This window comes from Bacidia gigantensis, assembly GCF_019456465.1.
Source record: "Bacidia gigantensis strain McMullin 20006 chromosome Unknown contig_244, whole genome shotgun sequence".
Taxonomy (NCBI): domain Eukaryota; kingdom Fungi; phylum Ascomycota; class Lecanoromycetes; order Lecanorales; family Ramalinaceae; genus Bacidia; species Bacidia gigantensis.
In genome coordinates, this window is record NW_025408600.1 from 1295135 (window position 1) to 1309896 (window position 14762).

At 52.0% G+C, this 14762-nt stretch overlaps 5 protein-coding genes across 5 annotated transcripts; 4 read left to right on the top strand and 1 right to left on the bottom strand.

Annotated features, from left to right (window-relative positions):
- Positions 1-665: 665 nt before the first annotated feature.
- KY384_005060 (uncharacterized protein) lies at positions 666-1286 on the top strand (the record flags this gene model as incomplete). The annotated part of the gene is made up of 1 exon (XM_044813562.1): positions 666-1286. The coding sequence occupies one exon, from the start codon at positions 666-668 to the stop codon at positions 1284-1286; it is 621 nt and encodes a 206-aa protein (XP_044669840.1).
- A 1551-nt stretch (positions 1287-2837) lies between these two features.
- On the top strand, positions 2838-4015 carry KY384_005061 (uncharacterized protein; the record flags this gene model as incomplete). The annotated part of the gene is made up of 3 exons (XM_044813563.1): positions 2838-2855; positions 2927-3557; positions 3684-4015. The coding sequence occupies 3 exons, from the start codon at positions 2838-2840 to the stop codon at positions 4013-4015; spliced, it is 981 nt and encodes a 326-aa protein (XP_044669841.1).
- Positions 4016-4861: 846 nt separating this feature from the next.
- On the top strand, positions 4862-5838 carry KY384_005062 (uncharacterized protein; the record flags this gene model as incomplete). The annotated part of the gene is made up of 2 exons (XM_044813564.1): positions 4862-5612; positions 5675-5838. The coding sequence occupies 2 exons, from the start codon at positions 4862-4864 to the stop codon at positions 5836-5838; spliced, it is 915 nt and encodes a 304-aa protein (XP_044669842.1).
- Positions 5839-8572: 2734 nt separating this feature from the next.
- KY384_005063 (uncharacterized protein) lies at positions 8573-10439 on the bottom strand (the record flags this gene model as incomplete). Its single annotated transcript, XM_044813565.1, has 2 exons — positions 8573-9272; positions 9559-10439. 2 exons carry the CDS (start codon positions 10437-10439, stop codon positions 8573-8575), a joined length of 1581 nt encoding a protein of 526 aa, XP_044669843.1.
- A 732-nt stretch (positions 10440-11171) lies between these two features.
- Positions 11172-12492, top strand: KY384_005064 (uncharacterized protein; the record flags this gene model as incomplete). Its single annotated transcript, XM_044813566.1, has 3 exons — positions 11172-12063; positions 12114-12247; positions 12298-12492. 3 exons carry the CDS (start codon positions 11172-11174, stop codon positions 12490-12492), a joined length of 1221 nt encoding a protein of 406 aa, XP_044669844.1.
- Positions 12493-14762: the final 2270 nt, after the last annotated feature.

A 14762-nucleotide genomic window follows, 5' to 3' on the forward strand; every position in this document is an offset into this window, starting at 1 on the left:
CTTCACGTGGATGGAGATCATCTTGGCTTGCTATCATCTTGCGGAGATAGAAACGTTTCGGCGAGTGTACGCCAGAGCAGTGCGAGTACATCAATATGGATCGAATCTCGATGAAGAAGATACGTCAAATTCTCAGAGACTACTCAGGTCCTGGCTCAAGGAGCAAATAATGCGTCTGGAGAGAGCCAACTTCGGCGCAGTTATCCTATTATAACATTGGCATAGGGAGAGTAGAGGAAGTTCCATACGTTCGCGCATCATATTATTTGGACCGAGTTATTCAGCGATTATTCAGCGATTATTCAGCGACAATCGAAGCTTGTAGGTCTATGAAGCATCGGTGCAACTGATGATGGATGAAGTCGAGCATATGGATTCTTCAAAGCTGTTCGTCTACATGCCAGTCTAGTACTTATCAATGCGACATTTGTGGGTGATAGCAATGTTGCCAACATGCGGGCGAGAAGTCATGTCTCACATGGATCAGTCATGTTCTAGACATGATACAATTCCAACTGAGGTCTAAAATTGTCACCTAGAAATGCCTCGATCATCTTGCGCCTGCAACGCAAGCTATCAACATCTCACTCTCACCTCTTCACTACTTTCGGTGGATTGATCGACGGCGGCGCGCGCATCACTTTCACAAAATCGCACCCACCGCAATGTCTTCGCTCCTACAACAACTCATCCTAACATTCCTGACCATCAACCCGTCTGCAGCGTTCCCGCAATCGACGGCACCCAACGCCATTCCGGACTCGCTCTTATTGCCCATCACATCAACCCCCTTTTCGAATCTGACCGGAGGCATCGGCGCGGGGACAACCCCCAATAAGATAGGCCTCGACTGCTCAACCAGCCCCGACCCTGCCCATCGCTCTCCCATAGTCTTCGAAGACTGCCTCGCCGCAATTGGCAAGACTAAAGCCGAGTCAGACTTCGACTACTTGATTGACAAGATCTGGCACACCGCCGACGTTCCTGAGCGGCGAGGGGTCCTCGTCCCTAAGGTCTGGGAAGCTGGTGGAAGTGCGCCCTGCTACATGATCGTCAACACCCCCGAGAGCTATGCTGCAGCACACACTTCGCTCATAAGCGTAACTTACTATGCATCAATCATTCTGCAACACTGTGTGTCGGATGAGAAAGCCCCAGTCGGTGGTCGATTTTGGCTGGAGGATGGAGGGTTTTACGTCGATCTCACGGGAGATCTGCCGTCGAGACCGGGGGTGACCAATAAAGGGGCTAGTAATGGTACTGTGGCAAGCACTGAGGTGCAGTGAATCAAACATCCTGGCGGCCTACGCACCAGCAAAGGGATCTTTCAAATCATATAGCAGCGCATTCAATACGTCCCTGCTTCATCTCACGGCGTTATGTTTCTTGTTCCGACTTCGTACGTGACCTCGATAATGAATGTTCCGAGCTCTGACCCTTTCTTCATAATGCGCACTTCATCTCATGCGAACTCACCGAGCAAAGAGTGATCTCAAAGTGAGAAGATGAACGGGCCCATGGCCAAAAGTCACTAGTCAGGAATCAAGCGAGGAACCTTCGAGCTAGGTCTTCAAGCCACGCGAGGATCAGGAGATACTTAATGGTAGGTGGCGCATCCAGACTCTTATGGATCAATTTCACGTTGACTACCACAAGATGGTCAAGCCACGACTCTACTACTTCAGAAGAATGCATGAGAAGCATATTGCTGTGGTATTGCCCCTTTTCCCGTTTTGGCAGCGTAAGCGAACTGGAATTTGATCCAATAGACACTAACAACCACCAGTCTTCTACCATCTATGCAACTGTCATGCCATCGCAGGGTCAAAAGACTTATAAAGGCTACAAAGACTCTCGCCGACTTGGGCCGATGTGGGGCTCGGTATGGCGCGAGATACATGCGCGCCAATCCACTCGCGCTTGTCAAATATCCATGCTTGCCAGATTACCTTATTGGCTCAGAGGCCTGCTAACGGCCATGCAGTCAGGCTCTCTAGTCTAATAGAGTCTCTCGTTCCTGGAGGCAGCGCCGTTGCTGCTGCCGCACTAGAAGATTGGATAATCTAGATCCTGGCACTGGCACTTGTCATGTCGAAATCTGGGGAAGACGCAGCCCTTAGCACCTACCCACGAGCCTTGCAATGCGTCTCATGGCCTGCGAATTCCAACGTTGTCTTTCCAAAGAAATCGTGATGTACCCTTTGTCCCCCCGTTCGAACTCCTGAGCCTAATCCTCATGAACAATGCCCCTGCAGGCTATAAACTGCATTCAAGGTCCGACGACCTCGTCGTTCAACAGTATGCCGCCTCTTTAGCGAAGCTTAGCAGCTAACGGTGGCTTTAACCTTATATTGGTCACAGTCTAGACCTCTGCGCCATGCATGACATCTCATCAATACTCATGATAACCCTCTAACCCAAATAGGCAGCTCAATTTACAGACCTCCCCTATCCAGTTTCTTTTACCCATCAACATAAAAGGAAACCATCTCATCAAGATGTCTACGGCCAGCCTCCACTTCCCTTCTCTCTCCACAGAATATGTCTCCCATTCTCCGCGTCCTATCCCTATTTTGGGCCTTCTACACAACGTGCACCGCGCTCGCCATACCCGCCTCACTTTCCCACATCACCGGTCCCATCTCAGCGCGCGCATTCCAGTTCCCATTCCCACCATCACCATTCGGTCGTCTGTTCCAGATTGATGGCCGACCGCAATACTTTTCCGGTGCGTGCACTATTTCCACAGCCTAACCTCCCTACTGACTGACCACCCGGCAGGTGTCAATGCCTGGTGGCTTGGCCACCTCCCCACAAATGCCGACGTCGACCAAGCAATGAATGAGATCGCCAGCGTAAGTCTCCTTCCCTGCCTTGACATGTTCTCCGCCCAATCCCTTAATCACACGTGACACCCCCAATACAGTCCGGTTTCAAAGTCGTCCGCGTCTGGGGCTTCGGCACCCTCAACAACCCCCCCAGCTACCCCTCAGAGATCTACTTCCAAACGCTCAACTCTTCAGGCCAATTCTTCAACCTGGACCCCGCGACCGGCGTGCCGCGCCTTGACTACGTAGTCGCCCAAGCCGAGAAACTGGGCTTGAAGCTCATCCTGGCCTTACTCAACAACTTCGACGATCTCGGCGGCATCAACACGTACACCAACACCTACGGCGGGGACCATAACGGTTTCTACACTAACACCGCCGCGCAGAACGCCTACAAAGCGTACATCAAATTCATAGTGGAGAGGTACAGGAAATCTAACGCGGTGTTCTCGTGGGAACTGGCCAATGAGCCGCGCTGCTCCACCTGCTCGACGGACGTGATTACCACTTGGGCCACGGACGTGAGCGCGTATATTAAGGGCGTGGATAAGGGGCGGCATATGGTTAGTCTGGGGGATGAGGGGTGGTTGACGCCCGTGTTCACGGGCGGAGGGGGAGTAGTGGGCGGGGATGGGACGTATGCGTATAGTGGGTATGAGGGGGTGGATTTTGAGCGGAATCTGCAGATTAAGACGCTGGATTATGGGACTGTGCATTTGTATCCAAACCGTGAGTCCTCCCTCCCTTCCCCCCTGTTTCCTCCCTCGATTGCTGCAATGAATGTGAAGCAGTGAGAAAAAGCCCTTCCTCACAATTTGAGGAAGAAAGAATACTGACATTGACGGTGACACATAGAATGGGGCTACAATTACACCTGGGGCTCGACCTGGATATCTCAGCACAACTACCTCGGCAAGAAATACAACAAGCCCGTCATCCTTGAGGAGTACGCCGCACCCACGCCAGAATTGAGGATGGAATTCTTGCCGCAATGGCACGATACGATACTGAAGAAGACGAGTATCGCGGGGAATATGGTCTGGCAGTTCGGCACACCGTTCACGGATACGAGCCCGTTTGATCAGTATGCTGTGTATTATAGTGAGGATCCTGCGAGTGAGTATCAGAGTCTGCTTGTGAAGCAGGCGAAGGCGATGGCGAGGAAGATTCCGATTGCGATACAGTAGGGTGGGGGGGATTGTTGTATATTTTGGTCGGTAGATGAGATATGAGGGTATATGTTGTAATTGATAATTAAGTCCTGTGTCTAGAATGGACTGAACTGCTCTTCTTCCCATTGATGCGATGATTCAATGAAAGAAACAGCCTTTAGACCGCAATTTTATGTCAGTGTAGCCTTACCTGTGGCCAAGGGGTGTTGCGATCTGAACAGCGACTAGAACTGTATCAGCGGCTGGGCCTAGGGAAGAATAGAGCCGAGAGCTCTCGACATATTTTGACTTCTCTCTTGTACAACACCAGTGTTCAATCCAGCAGTCCGCAATGAGAGTTTGAGAAGCACCGCAAAGCATACGATCCATCCGAACCACTCGAACGTTAACGCGTCACAACAGAGCACTCGTGTCTTATGCTTCCAGCAGCAGATCCTCAATCTCCTAATCTATTCTCACATCCCGACCTATCCAAAAGGGGCTAATTGCCGGCCCTATTTCACATAAGCCTCGGACCTCGGCATCTCTGCTTCATCGGGCAAAAGTTGACCCGAACTAGCATTTGTTGAGTGAACTATATATTCGCCGGACTCTTCCACGTCAGATTGTGCGAGCATATCAAGCCATAGGCTCTGCTTACAGCGAGTGATCGTACGCAGAAGGAGCTTACCTTAGCATGGAACTGCTCCTGAAGGATCCCACCGCCGCACGATCTCATGCAGGTGAGATGGATCGGACGGGTGATATTCCCGAGTCGTATGCATTAAAAGATCTGGATGCATGCACGTTGATTGATCTTGATATCCTTCTCGAGTCACACAACATCTCTCTCTTCCTTTCATTCCTTGATACAATTGCAATATGGCTTCCTCCCCCTCGACAGGCAGCAATAGTCCCAAAGACGCATTCCCCGACTTTGTCGAAATAGGCCCAGCGACCTACTATTATGATCCCACCACCACCACCACCACCAAGTCCTCTGCCACATCCAACGGTTCCACCAAATCCCCCTCCCTCAAATCGTCCCTTCCCCAACCCTCCTCCTCCCCACACCCCCCACAACTAATCCTCCTCGCAACCTGGCTCTCCGCCGCCCCTGCACACATCACAAAATACCTGACCGGCTACCGCGCGCTGTACCCTGGTGTCCCGATCCTGCTAATCCGCTCCGCACCACCCGACATCGTCCCCTTCAATCTCACCGATCTGGACAAACAATTCGCACCCGCCGTAGCCGCCATAAAAGCTGCGTGCCCCACCCCCACCCCCTTCCCCTCCCCTTCCACCCCTGCCCCCTCCTTCTCCAATGGAACCGCAAACAAGGACCGCAAGCCCCAGATCCTCTTCCACGGCTTCTCCAACGGCGGGCCCAACCAAGCATTGAAGCTGTTCCGGGCATACAGCAAAGCCAGCAATAATAATGGCGCACCCTTGCCCAAGCACGTCACGATCTTCGATTCCTGCCCCGGCCACAGCGGACTGAGTCTGCTCCTCGCGGCGCTGTGGCTTTCGGTGCCGAAGAAGGGTAGTGTGCCCCTCGTTGCGCGCTGGGCCATTATTTTGTTGTTCCATGTCGTGGCCGTGGGGTATGCGGTCGCTATGCGGGTTTTTGGTTAGTCTGCCCCACCCTTATCCCATCCCACTTCTGCTGTCTACTGCTCTTCTCTGGCGCAGACAAACTGGGCGTAGAGAGGTACGGTCTGTCGAAGGATCGCATCACCGATACTGATGCCTATACAACACAGGCGCACCCGACCCCATCGAGCGCGTCAAAGCAGCGTTCCTCGACAACGACCCCGCCACCCCCACCACCCCCGCCACAGGCAAGGGAGAGATGAGGACGGAAATGCGCAGGGTGTATATTTACTCTGAGGAGGATGTCATGGTGCCACACGAGGCTGTGGAGGAACATGCGAGGAAGGCGGCGGAGAACGGGTTTGAGGTCCGCAGGGAGAAGTTTGTGGGCAGTGGCCATTGTGCCCATGTCAGGGCTGATCCGGCGAGGTATTGGGGGGTTGTTAGGGGGTGTGGGAGGGAGGGGAGGGGAGGGAGGGGAGGGACGGGTGATGATGGGGTGGTAATGGGTTGGGAGGAGCGGATCTGGAAGGAGAACATGATCTCCGGTGTGGGATTGTACATGTGGGAATGCTTCGCACATTATTGACGTCTTACTCTACGCCATCTTCAACGGTTGTTGAGTGCAGACGCATAGAAGCCCAACGTTCTCATCACGTCCGTCCGACGCTTGTACGCCGAGAAAACTTGGAGTTCGCAAGACCATTGCTTTTGCGGCAAGACATCAGGATCTCTGCTCCAACTCGATATCTTGACTCCGCCTCCTCACCAGCCTACTCCATCAATAATCACCTCTTATCTCACCTCCATCCCAGCAAAATTCCCATACTTCCCTCACAACATACAACGAAAAGAAACATCCATCCAATCTCACACCAGGGCCTCCCTCCCCCCTCCCCCCTCCCCACAGCCCCAAACAAGCACCACGCCAAGCCACGGCACCAAACCCATCCCAGCATAGCACCATTCCCCTATCTTTGCCGTCGCTCTCCGATTCCTCATCACTATTAACGATTCCACTACAACCGCGTAAAAGGCATTGAAAATGAACGATGCACTCCATCTTAGACACGTCTTAATTCAAAGCTATGTACACCTACCCACTTTCCCTCCCTTCCCCCTCCTTTTCCCCCACCTTCCCCCCTTCTTTCCCTACTTCACCGTCTCCCTCACCTCCAAAAACCCCCCATTAGCTACCCCACGCAGAGTGGGAAAGGGAAGAGGGAGGAAGAGGGAGGAGGGGTAAGGACCCTAATGCCCCCGTCCAAACAACTTCCTCACCGCCTTCTTGAATTTATGCGCTTTATGCGGCTCTTTGGCGCCGCAGGCGGCCGGGTGGTCGGGACTTCCTGTTTTTTCAAGTCATGTTAGCCATCTTGCCCCTACCCCACCATTCCTTACCCCCTACCCCCGCTTTCCCCTTCCCACCACGACCACCACCAACAAAAGAAAAGGGAAGGGGAGGGGTAGGAGGAGGGGTAGGGGGATGGAGGGGAGGGGAGGGGGACAAACCATGACCATCACAAAACGCCTCATCCTCAGCTAAATCCCTCTCGGACAGGTACCCGGGCGGGGGACCAGATGGTGGTGCGATACCCGTTGGAGCCTCCCATTGGGATTTCTGAGTTGTTAGGTTGACGAAGAAACTGCGGGGGGTTGTTAGGTGTTTTCTGGAATGTCGATGGAGGGGGATCGAGGGGAGAGGTAGGGGGTGGGATGGATGGGAAGAGGGAGGGAGGAGGGATCGAGGGGGCGGTGGTTGAGATATGAAGTACGAGAATCATTCTCGGGCTTGTGAAGAACTGGAGAGAGGGGAAGGGACGGGTTGCTGGGGAACGAAGGAACCAGCGAACGAGGAGGAACGGAAACAAACAAACAAGGGTGGGAGGCAGACGGAGGGAGAGGCTCACAAGGTCTTATAATGCTCATGCCAAACGGCCTTCCAGCCCTCGGGGACATTTGGCGGCGGAGGCCCCACAGGCGGCACGAAGCCCTCATACCCTCCTCCACCTTGGCCTTGGGAGGGATAACCTTCTGACATGCTGTTCTGATCTGTTCGTAGGGGGTAATAATGCGATAAGGATGCTGACAAGTTTGGGGAGCCTAAGTGTTAACCGAATAAGAAGATGATGAGCATAGCAGGATTCCCGCTCGCTTTTATGCTCGCAAGATGAATGCTCGTTTGGATCATCGTCACGAGGAGGCAAGAGGGGAAGGGAGGGGAGATTGCACGTTTCAGCAACTCTGATAAGGCTGGGTGAGGCTGAAGCTTGATTATGGAATCTGTAGACGCTAGGAGGATAGAGCGTGAGGCTTGGCGGGGAGCTGAGAGTTAGCAGTCGACGGACTCACGGGTCTCGCTAGTCAAAGAGATGTTTCTGGGGGAAGAAGGTTGATGGCGGCGGCGAAGCAGGAACGGGCGATGCTTGGCGCAAGAGCTTGTAAGCGAGCTGAAAAGGGGGACAGGGGTAAATCTGCATTAGGGAATGTGGAATGTGGAGATGACCTCGTGTAGTCTGCGCACGTTGTGGTGAAAGCATGTGTGGGTCGCGAGGGTAGGAGATGATCTGTCATCTGTTTTCAGCCGAGGGCTTGATCTGCACAAGCTTCACTGATGGTATGGACGATATCGGAACGGTGTCCAATGGGTGCTTGGACTGGGCTGTATCTGAAACATGGTAGATATGCTCATTGACTTTAGATCATCTCTCGTAGGGGCGGCGGGAACGACGGTGGGAAACACCGATGCCGAAACGAGGCGTTCCCATCGGTGGAAGATCGGGCAGACAACATTAATGGGCGAAGCGGAAATCCAATCTACGCCGAGGTCATTAACAGAGCTGAAAGACGTCAGCTGGCGACATTCGTACCTTTTGTTTCCCTTATCGGTTGTCGTCCGAAGGTAGTCTGCCTTCTCTGCTTCGGACATGCTGTTCCATTTCCTTTCTCGGGTTGCATTGCGCCACATGTAGTATGATTTCGAGGCGATTATGAGCGCTATGTTGTAGCAGCAAAGGCCAATGAGGACTGCATTTCCGGTCCGATAGAGGGGCTTGTCTTTATCACGGTAGATCTACCGTTGCCGCCACTGTCAGCTGGGTCTTTGACGCAACGTAGAGCGGTCAGATTGGTGCGCCTGGAAAATGAGATGGCCCTTACGTTTGAAGAAATGATGTTTGACGCTTGAACACACATATTGTATAGTGCTGAGCCGACGGTCCGAGTACGTACCGAGCCAGCATTACGGCTAGTCATGGCAACTACACGGCTGGAGTTAGCTTTGATGTACGTGTATGCGTTGGATGGCTCACCGATAATAGCATGAACATATGGGAATCCAACAAGCATCAAGATCAGTACATATCGGCTCCACGCGTAGGCTGGGCCGCCTGGCAAAGTCTTTAAGCTAACTACCAAAGGAAGGATCCAGAATTGGCACATGAGAATGATGATGTAGCGATTATTGATCTTCTCCGAGAACCAGGTCCAAAAGATGAGCTGCAAGATGAATAGCACGTACGCAGGTACAGTGAGTAGATTCGTCTCGAAGGTGTCAAACTTGAGCGAGCGCAGAATGAGCGTGATGTAGGCATTGGCGCATTGATTTGCGGTGGTCCAAGTGAGGCCGAGCAGATAGATTGGCCACATGTCATAGTCTTTGAGGGCTTCCCACAGTAGGCGTGGAGTGACTGCTTGCCTAATGAAAGTCAGCTTCATATAAGTACAGCGTGATTGAGGATCGTCTTACCTGTTATGCATGTCGCCTTTCGAAGGATCGTCTCTGATGATTCTATTGGCCAGCACAACCTAGAACTTTCAGCTTTGAATAAATATGGTTGGTTGTTTAAACCTTACCTCCTCCCTTTCGGTAAACCACCCGTTCTTCCCACGGAACCGACTTGCCGTCTGATATGGAGATGGAGGGAGATAGAACCTTTAAGCAACGTTAGAAGAATGTATGCTCCAGCACGCATAAGATCTACCATGAGAGTATGCCTATTGCTGCTGTCAAGGCCCCTTCAAGAGCGAAGAGCCATTGCCAACCAGCCATGCCGTTGTGGCCCCGAAGATGCAAGATGCCATACGCGAGAAAGGCCGAGATGATGTACGTCATTGCATAAGCCCCCCAGAAAAAGCTCAGTCGTATGGGGAGTTCCTTGCTCTTGTAAAAGTAGCTCAAGTACAATATCACATCGGGTATGAAGCCACCCTCGATGATGCCGAGTAAGGATCTGCAAAAGAAGAAGGTGGCTCGTCCACTCAATCTTGACTGGCAGCTAGCGACGATACTCCAGGAGATCATTTGAATCGGTATCCAATTATCTGGCCCTATCTTCTTGCTCACCAATTGGGATGGTAACTCAGCAGCCAGAAAAGAGACGTAGAAGATTGTTTGTCCCGTGTTGTAATCATTGGTATTCATGTGCAAATCCTTCAGGAGGTTGTCGGACAGAGCTTGAGAGATGTTGCCTCGATCGAGCTGCAGGGCAAAAAACATAAAACAGACGTAGGCGCAGACGCGAAAGTCAAGCTTTCGAATCAACGCCTTCTCTTCGTCAGGTGTCCATGTTGCCTTTGGATCATACCGATGTCTCCCTTCGTATGTATCAATTGGGACATAGTATTGTTCCAGACCATGCTCAGTATTGACACCAAGTTCAGTCTCTTTCAAGCTGCGAAGACTTTCTCCATCATCGCTCTGGGTGTTGACTTGTGTACCTGCACCCGCGGCAAAGGTCGACTTTTCCTCCTGAGCTCTCGACTTGAGGCCTGACAAGAACTTGGAAACACCACCTCGTCTCGCTACCCCTTCCACGGGCTCAACCGCCGCTGTTGCTGATGATTTGCTCTCATCAACACCCATTTTTGCAGAGTCTATGGTCAGATACTGTCTTGCGGAATGTGCATGGTGGCATAGGGGGCTACCGTCTGTTATAGCAGAGCGATCCGCGCTATCAGTAGGGGTTGTCGTCATTTACATCCACACAATGTGGTAGCGGCCGGCAAGGCACATTACGATCCTATTGAACAATGCGATCTTTGAAAAGAGAATCTATCGGTTCTGGTTCTCATTTGCTGTAGACATCCGATGCTCCAGCGTCGACCACCATCAACAGCGGCCGAGCCAACGCTTTTAGGCAAGTGAAGCTCGTTCCAGGTTGTTGGAATCATTTTGACCAAAGATGTCGCAATCCCACACAATTTCGCCACGTTAAAGCTCCGACAAGTGACAGGGAAATGAAAGGTCTAGCACTGATACTAATGCAGCGTTCTCCTCGCTTTTGGTTGTTGGCATCAATTTGCCGAACCACGCTAAATGCATGGAGATGGCGTGATAGCATGCAAGCCGGATGCCTTTCCGCATGGTCTTTCAAAGGCCTCCAACTTTGTTCCAGGAGCCCCGATAGGCCCAGAGAACGTTATCTCCGTTGTAGCATCTGTGCAATTGTCGTACGCATACTTGTATCCAGGTACCGTGACATCACTGGCATGAAGTCAGTGGGGGATCGTCTAGTATAATAGCAGCCAACATCAGGCCAAGATGTTAACCTCTCACGTTCACTACCGTGAGATTCCAGACGTGTCAACTGTCACCATGGCACCAATAGCAACCAGTAATTCGAACTCACACGCTCAGACCGAGGCAGTTCCCATCAAGAAGGGCACTGGCGACTACAAAGAGCAAGCAGCAGGCGCACAGACTTACAACAGAAAATTGGAAGAAGAAGGCGATGAGCACCATCCGCGTGCTCATTACAAGAATTACCTCCCTGTCTGGAACCCAGATGATAAGTATCCACCCTTGGAGCGATTCAACCACATAGAGCATGGACTGGACGCAGACAAGAACTTCCCAGAATTACTAGGACCCTCTGCGAAAGTCGAAGAACTGACGCCTACCATTGGCACAACAATCTCCGGAATCCAGTTGACCAGCCTCACGAACGCCGGCAAAGATCAGTTGGCGTTGCTTGCCGCCCAACGAAAAGTCCTCGTCTTCCGCGATCAAGATTTCGCCGATCTGCCCATCAGCGACGCCCTCAAATATAGCGAGTACTTCGGACGCCTGCACATCCACCCAACCTCCGGCGCCCCTGAAGGTCATCCTGAGATCCACCTGGTGCATCGCGGAACAGACGATAAGTCAGGCGAGACTCTCCTCGAGACTCGCACTTCGACAGTGGCATGGCACAGCGACGTGACGTACGAGAAACAACCACCAGGTACCACCTTCCTGTACATGCTCGACAAGCCGAGCAGCGGTGGTGACACCTTGTTCGTCAACCAAGCGGAAGCATATCAGAGACTCAGCCCCGCGTTCCGCGAGAGGCTGCATGGGCTCAAAGCGGTGCATTCGGGTATCGAGCAAGCGGACTCTGCGCGTTCAAGGGAATCTATTGTAAGGAGGGAGCCGGTGACGCACGTCCATCCGCTTGTAAGGACGCATCCCGCGACGGGGGAGAAGGCGTTGTTCGTCAACCCGCAGTGTAAGTACAGCCCATAAGAGCGCGAGATGACATCTTCTAATGCATCGAAGTCACCCGCGGTATCGTCGGGTTAAAGAAGGAAGAGAGCGACGTGCTCCTCAAGTTCCTCTTCGATCACATCGCGTTCGGGGCGGATTTCCAGGCGCGCGTGAAGTGGGCGGAGAAGACGGTTGTGGTTTGGGATGTAAGTTGTCATACTTTGGTGCTCTTTGAATGCCCCAGCTGATGATGCAGAATCGTGTCACTGGTCATTCAGCGACGCTGGATTGGGTATCGGGTGCACGTAGGCATCTTGCTAGGATCACACCACAAGCGGAGGAGCCATACGAGACGTCCTTCCACACCCCGCACAACGAAGCGTCGAATGGAAATAGAGATGTCCCACTTCGACCTAAGGAGTATCATGAGGAGCCATACGCGGATAATTGACGGCTGATGTATTGGGATGATGCTTGCTCTGTAAATGGTTGCTCAATAAGAGACGGAGAAGAATCCGGCCAGCTACGTCATCCGAATCTCCGGGTCCTTGATTGGTCCACTGCCATGAATAAGCTTAATAATCACTGAGTCAGCAGCTCTCTCGAATTCGAAACTTTCTATTGACCTTTTTGTGCTTCCTTTACATGCAGTGTGCTTTCAATGCCATTTATGTAAGCGGATGGAATCGTTTCATGGGCCATTATCACATCTTAATAGTTGCTCTCGGAATGTCGAGAGTTGCTCAAGATTGAAACGGCGTCATTTCTCTCTAAGCGACTACCACGGCTATGCTTTTGCCTTTTTGACCCTTCCATTGTCTTTGAACTATTGCTTAACCACCATGCTCATCCTCTTCATTCGGGCTTGGAAGACCCTTTCACACTCCTCAACTTTCCAGCACAGTGCATTTGTGCTGCTTGGCGCAACCTTTTGAAATGTTGGTCTAAGGGGCAATTCTCCCTGCTGAAATTGAGTGCGAACATCCAATTGCGCCTCACAACGAGTCCATTCCAGAAACTTCTCAGTATAGAGTATCTTGACTGTCTGGACCCGTATTATTGCCAGAAGTGGTCTCATTTGCCGCGTTCGGCATTTGGCCCACGATGAGCTCAAATTTAATATCCTGCTTCCTGCCAACCATTACCCATCCTCCATAATTCCGGACCAATCCTCCTGTTGCAGGTCTCAATATGCATGTGTCGAACATCTGCACAGCAATGGCGACGAGACTGTTGATCGTGAGCTGGTCGCTAAAGGGCTGCTTGCCAGTATCGACGAGGAGCTTGGTCTGACACTGAATTACGCCCCAGTGAAAGGGCAGAATTTTAATTGTCGGATCCGAGCTTTGAAAGTTCTGCCATGTTGACAATTCGGAGGCGTTGTCTTCTCGTGTCATGTCTGAAAAGGTGCGAAAGCAATCGACGGCACCCACTTGCACATTTGTCGTGCGCCTAGGATTGTGCTGGAACGGCATGCACGTGATTTGGTAGTCGAGCGCTGCGACGCCAAGAAGTAATAGAAGGAAAGAGACCACAGAGCTAAGCGTGCTCATTTTTCGATCGTCGTATGAGACAAGGGACTTTGGTCTGAGAAAAACTCGACATAGATATCGCTTTCAGGAAGTATACGTCTTCACGAAAGAGATACTTCAATTCCTTGAATACCTTGTCTGGTCCTACAGGATGAGACACCAAAGTCACTAGAGCGCGAATCGCTTGCTGTGATGAACGCAAGTTCGAGACCTTAATCTGGGGAAGCAAGACAAGCTCTATCTATTCTTAGCGCTGTTCCGCCCTACGACAGCGACAGTACTGAGGGCAACACGACCCCTTTACAGTCAAATCAATTCTCCGCGTACCATCTGGACCACGATGAACTCATCGAGCCTTAGCTTTCAGGTTGTGAATTATCGTCATTGACCGCAGACTTTGCACGGAGGGTATCACTTTGGCTGGGCCGTGTACCTCAAGACACAACCTTCAATACGTAGCCCACGCATCGTATGCCGAGCAAAAAACTTCCAGGGTAATATTGCCATTGAAGATGTCGTAAAAGCTGCTTATCAACGAGCCTAAAACCACGATGGCATTTTTGGGCGGGACTTACCTTTGTGTTAAACGCGGAAGGCGCGACGCCTCACGGACAGCCCTCATGAGTCACGTAAATAATAGTGTCACCACACGACCCATTCTGAGCATTTCGGCCCTTTTGATCGCTCATTGAAGACGAATCGGTCAAAGCCACTCGTCTAACATCCCCAGCCTCAGAGCCATTCCTTCGGTAGGTGTGGCGTCCATTTCCTTAGGCACTCAAACACCAGCCTGCGAATGTTCCTCCGCCTCCCAATAACACCTTCCCTGGAACCAAAACCTCGGTCGAAAAGGCGCTTTCAGGCCCTCATAGATAAATAGACCTCACTGACACCAACCAAAGGGAAAGGACGCGACCACCATGGGCGGCGCAGTATTCACCAGATCCCACCCCCACATCTCAGTGGTCCGATTATCACCTACGCAGTACTCCGCAGTCTGCGACACATGCCATCCGATCATCCAAGATCACTTTCCCCACCCCATCATCCCCGCTCCCGCACCAGAAAAGCCCGACCACGGCGACGTCGACATCCTCGTGCACACCCCCCACCACCCCCACGAAGTCGACCTCCAACGTCTCCAATGGTCACTAAACGCCAACGCGTTCACCAAGAACGGCACATCCCT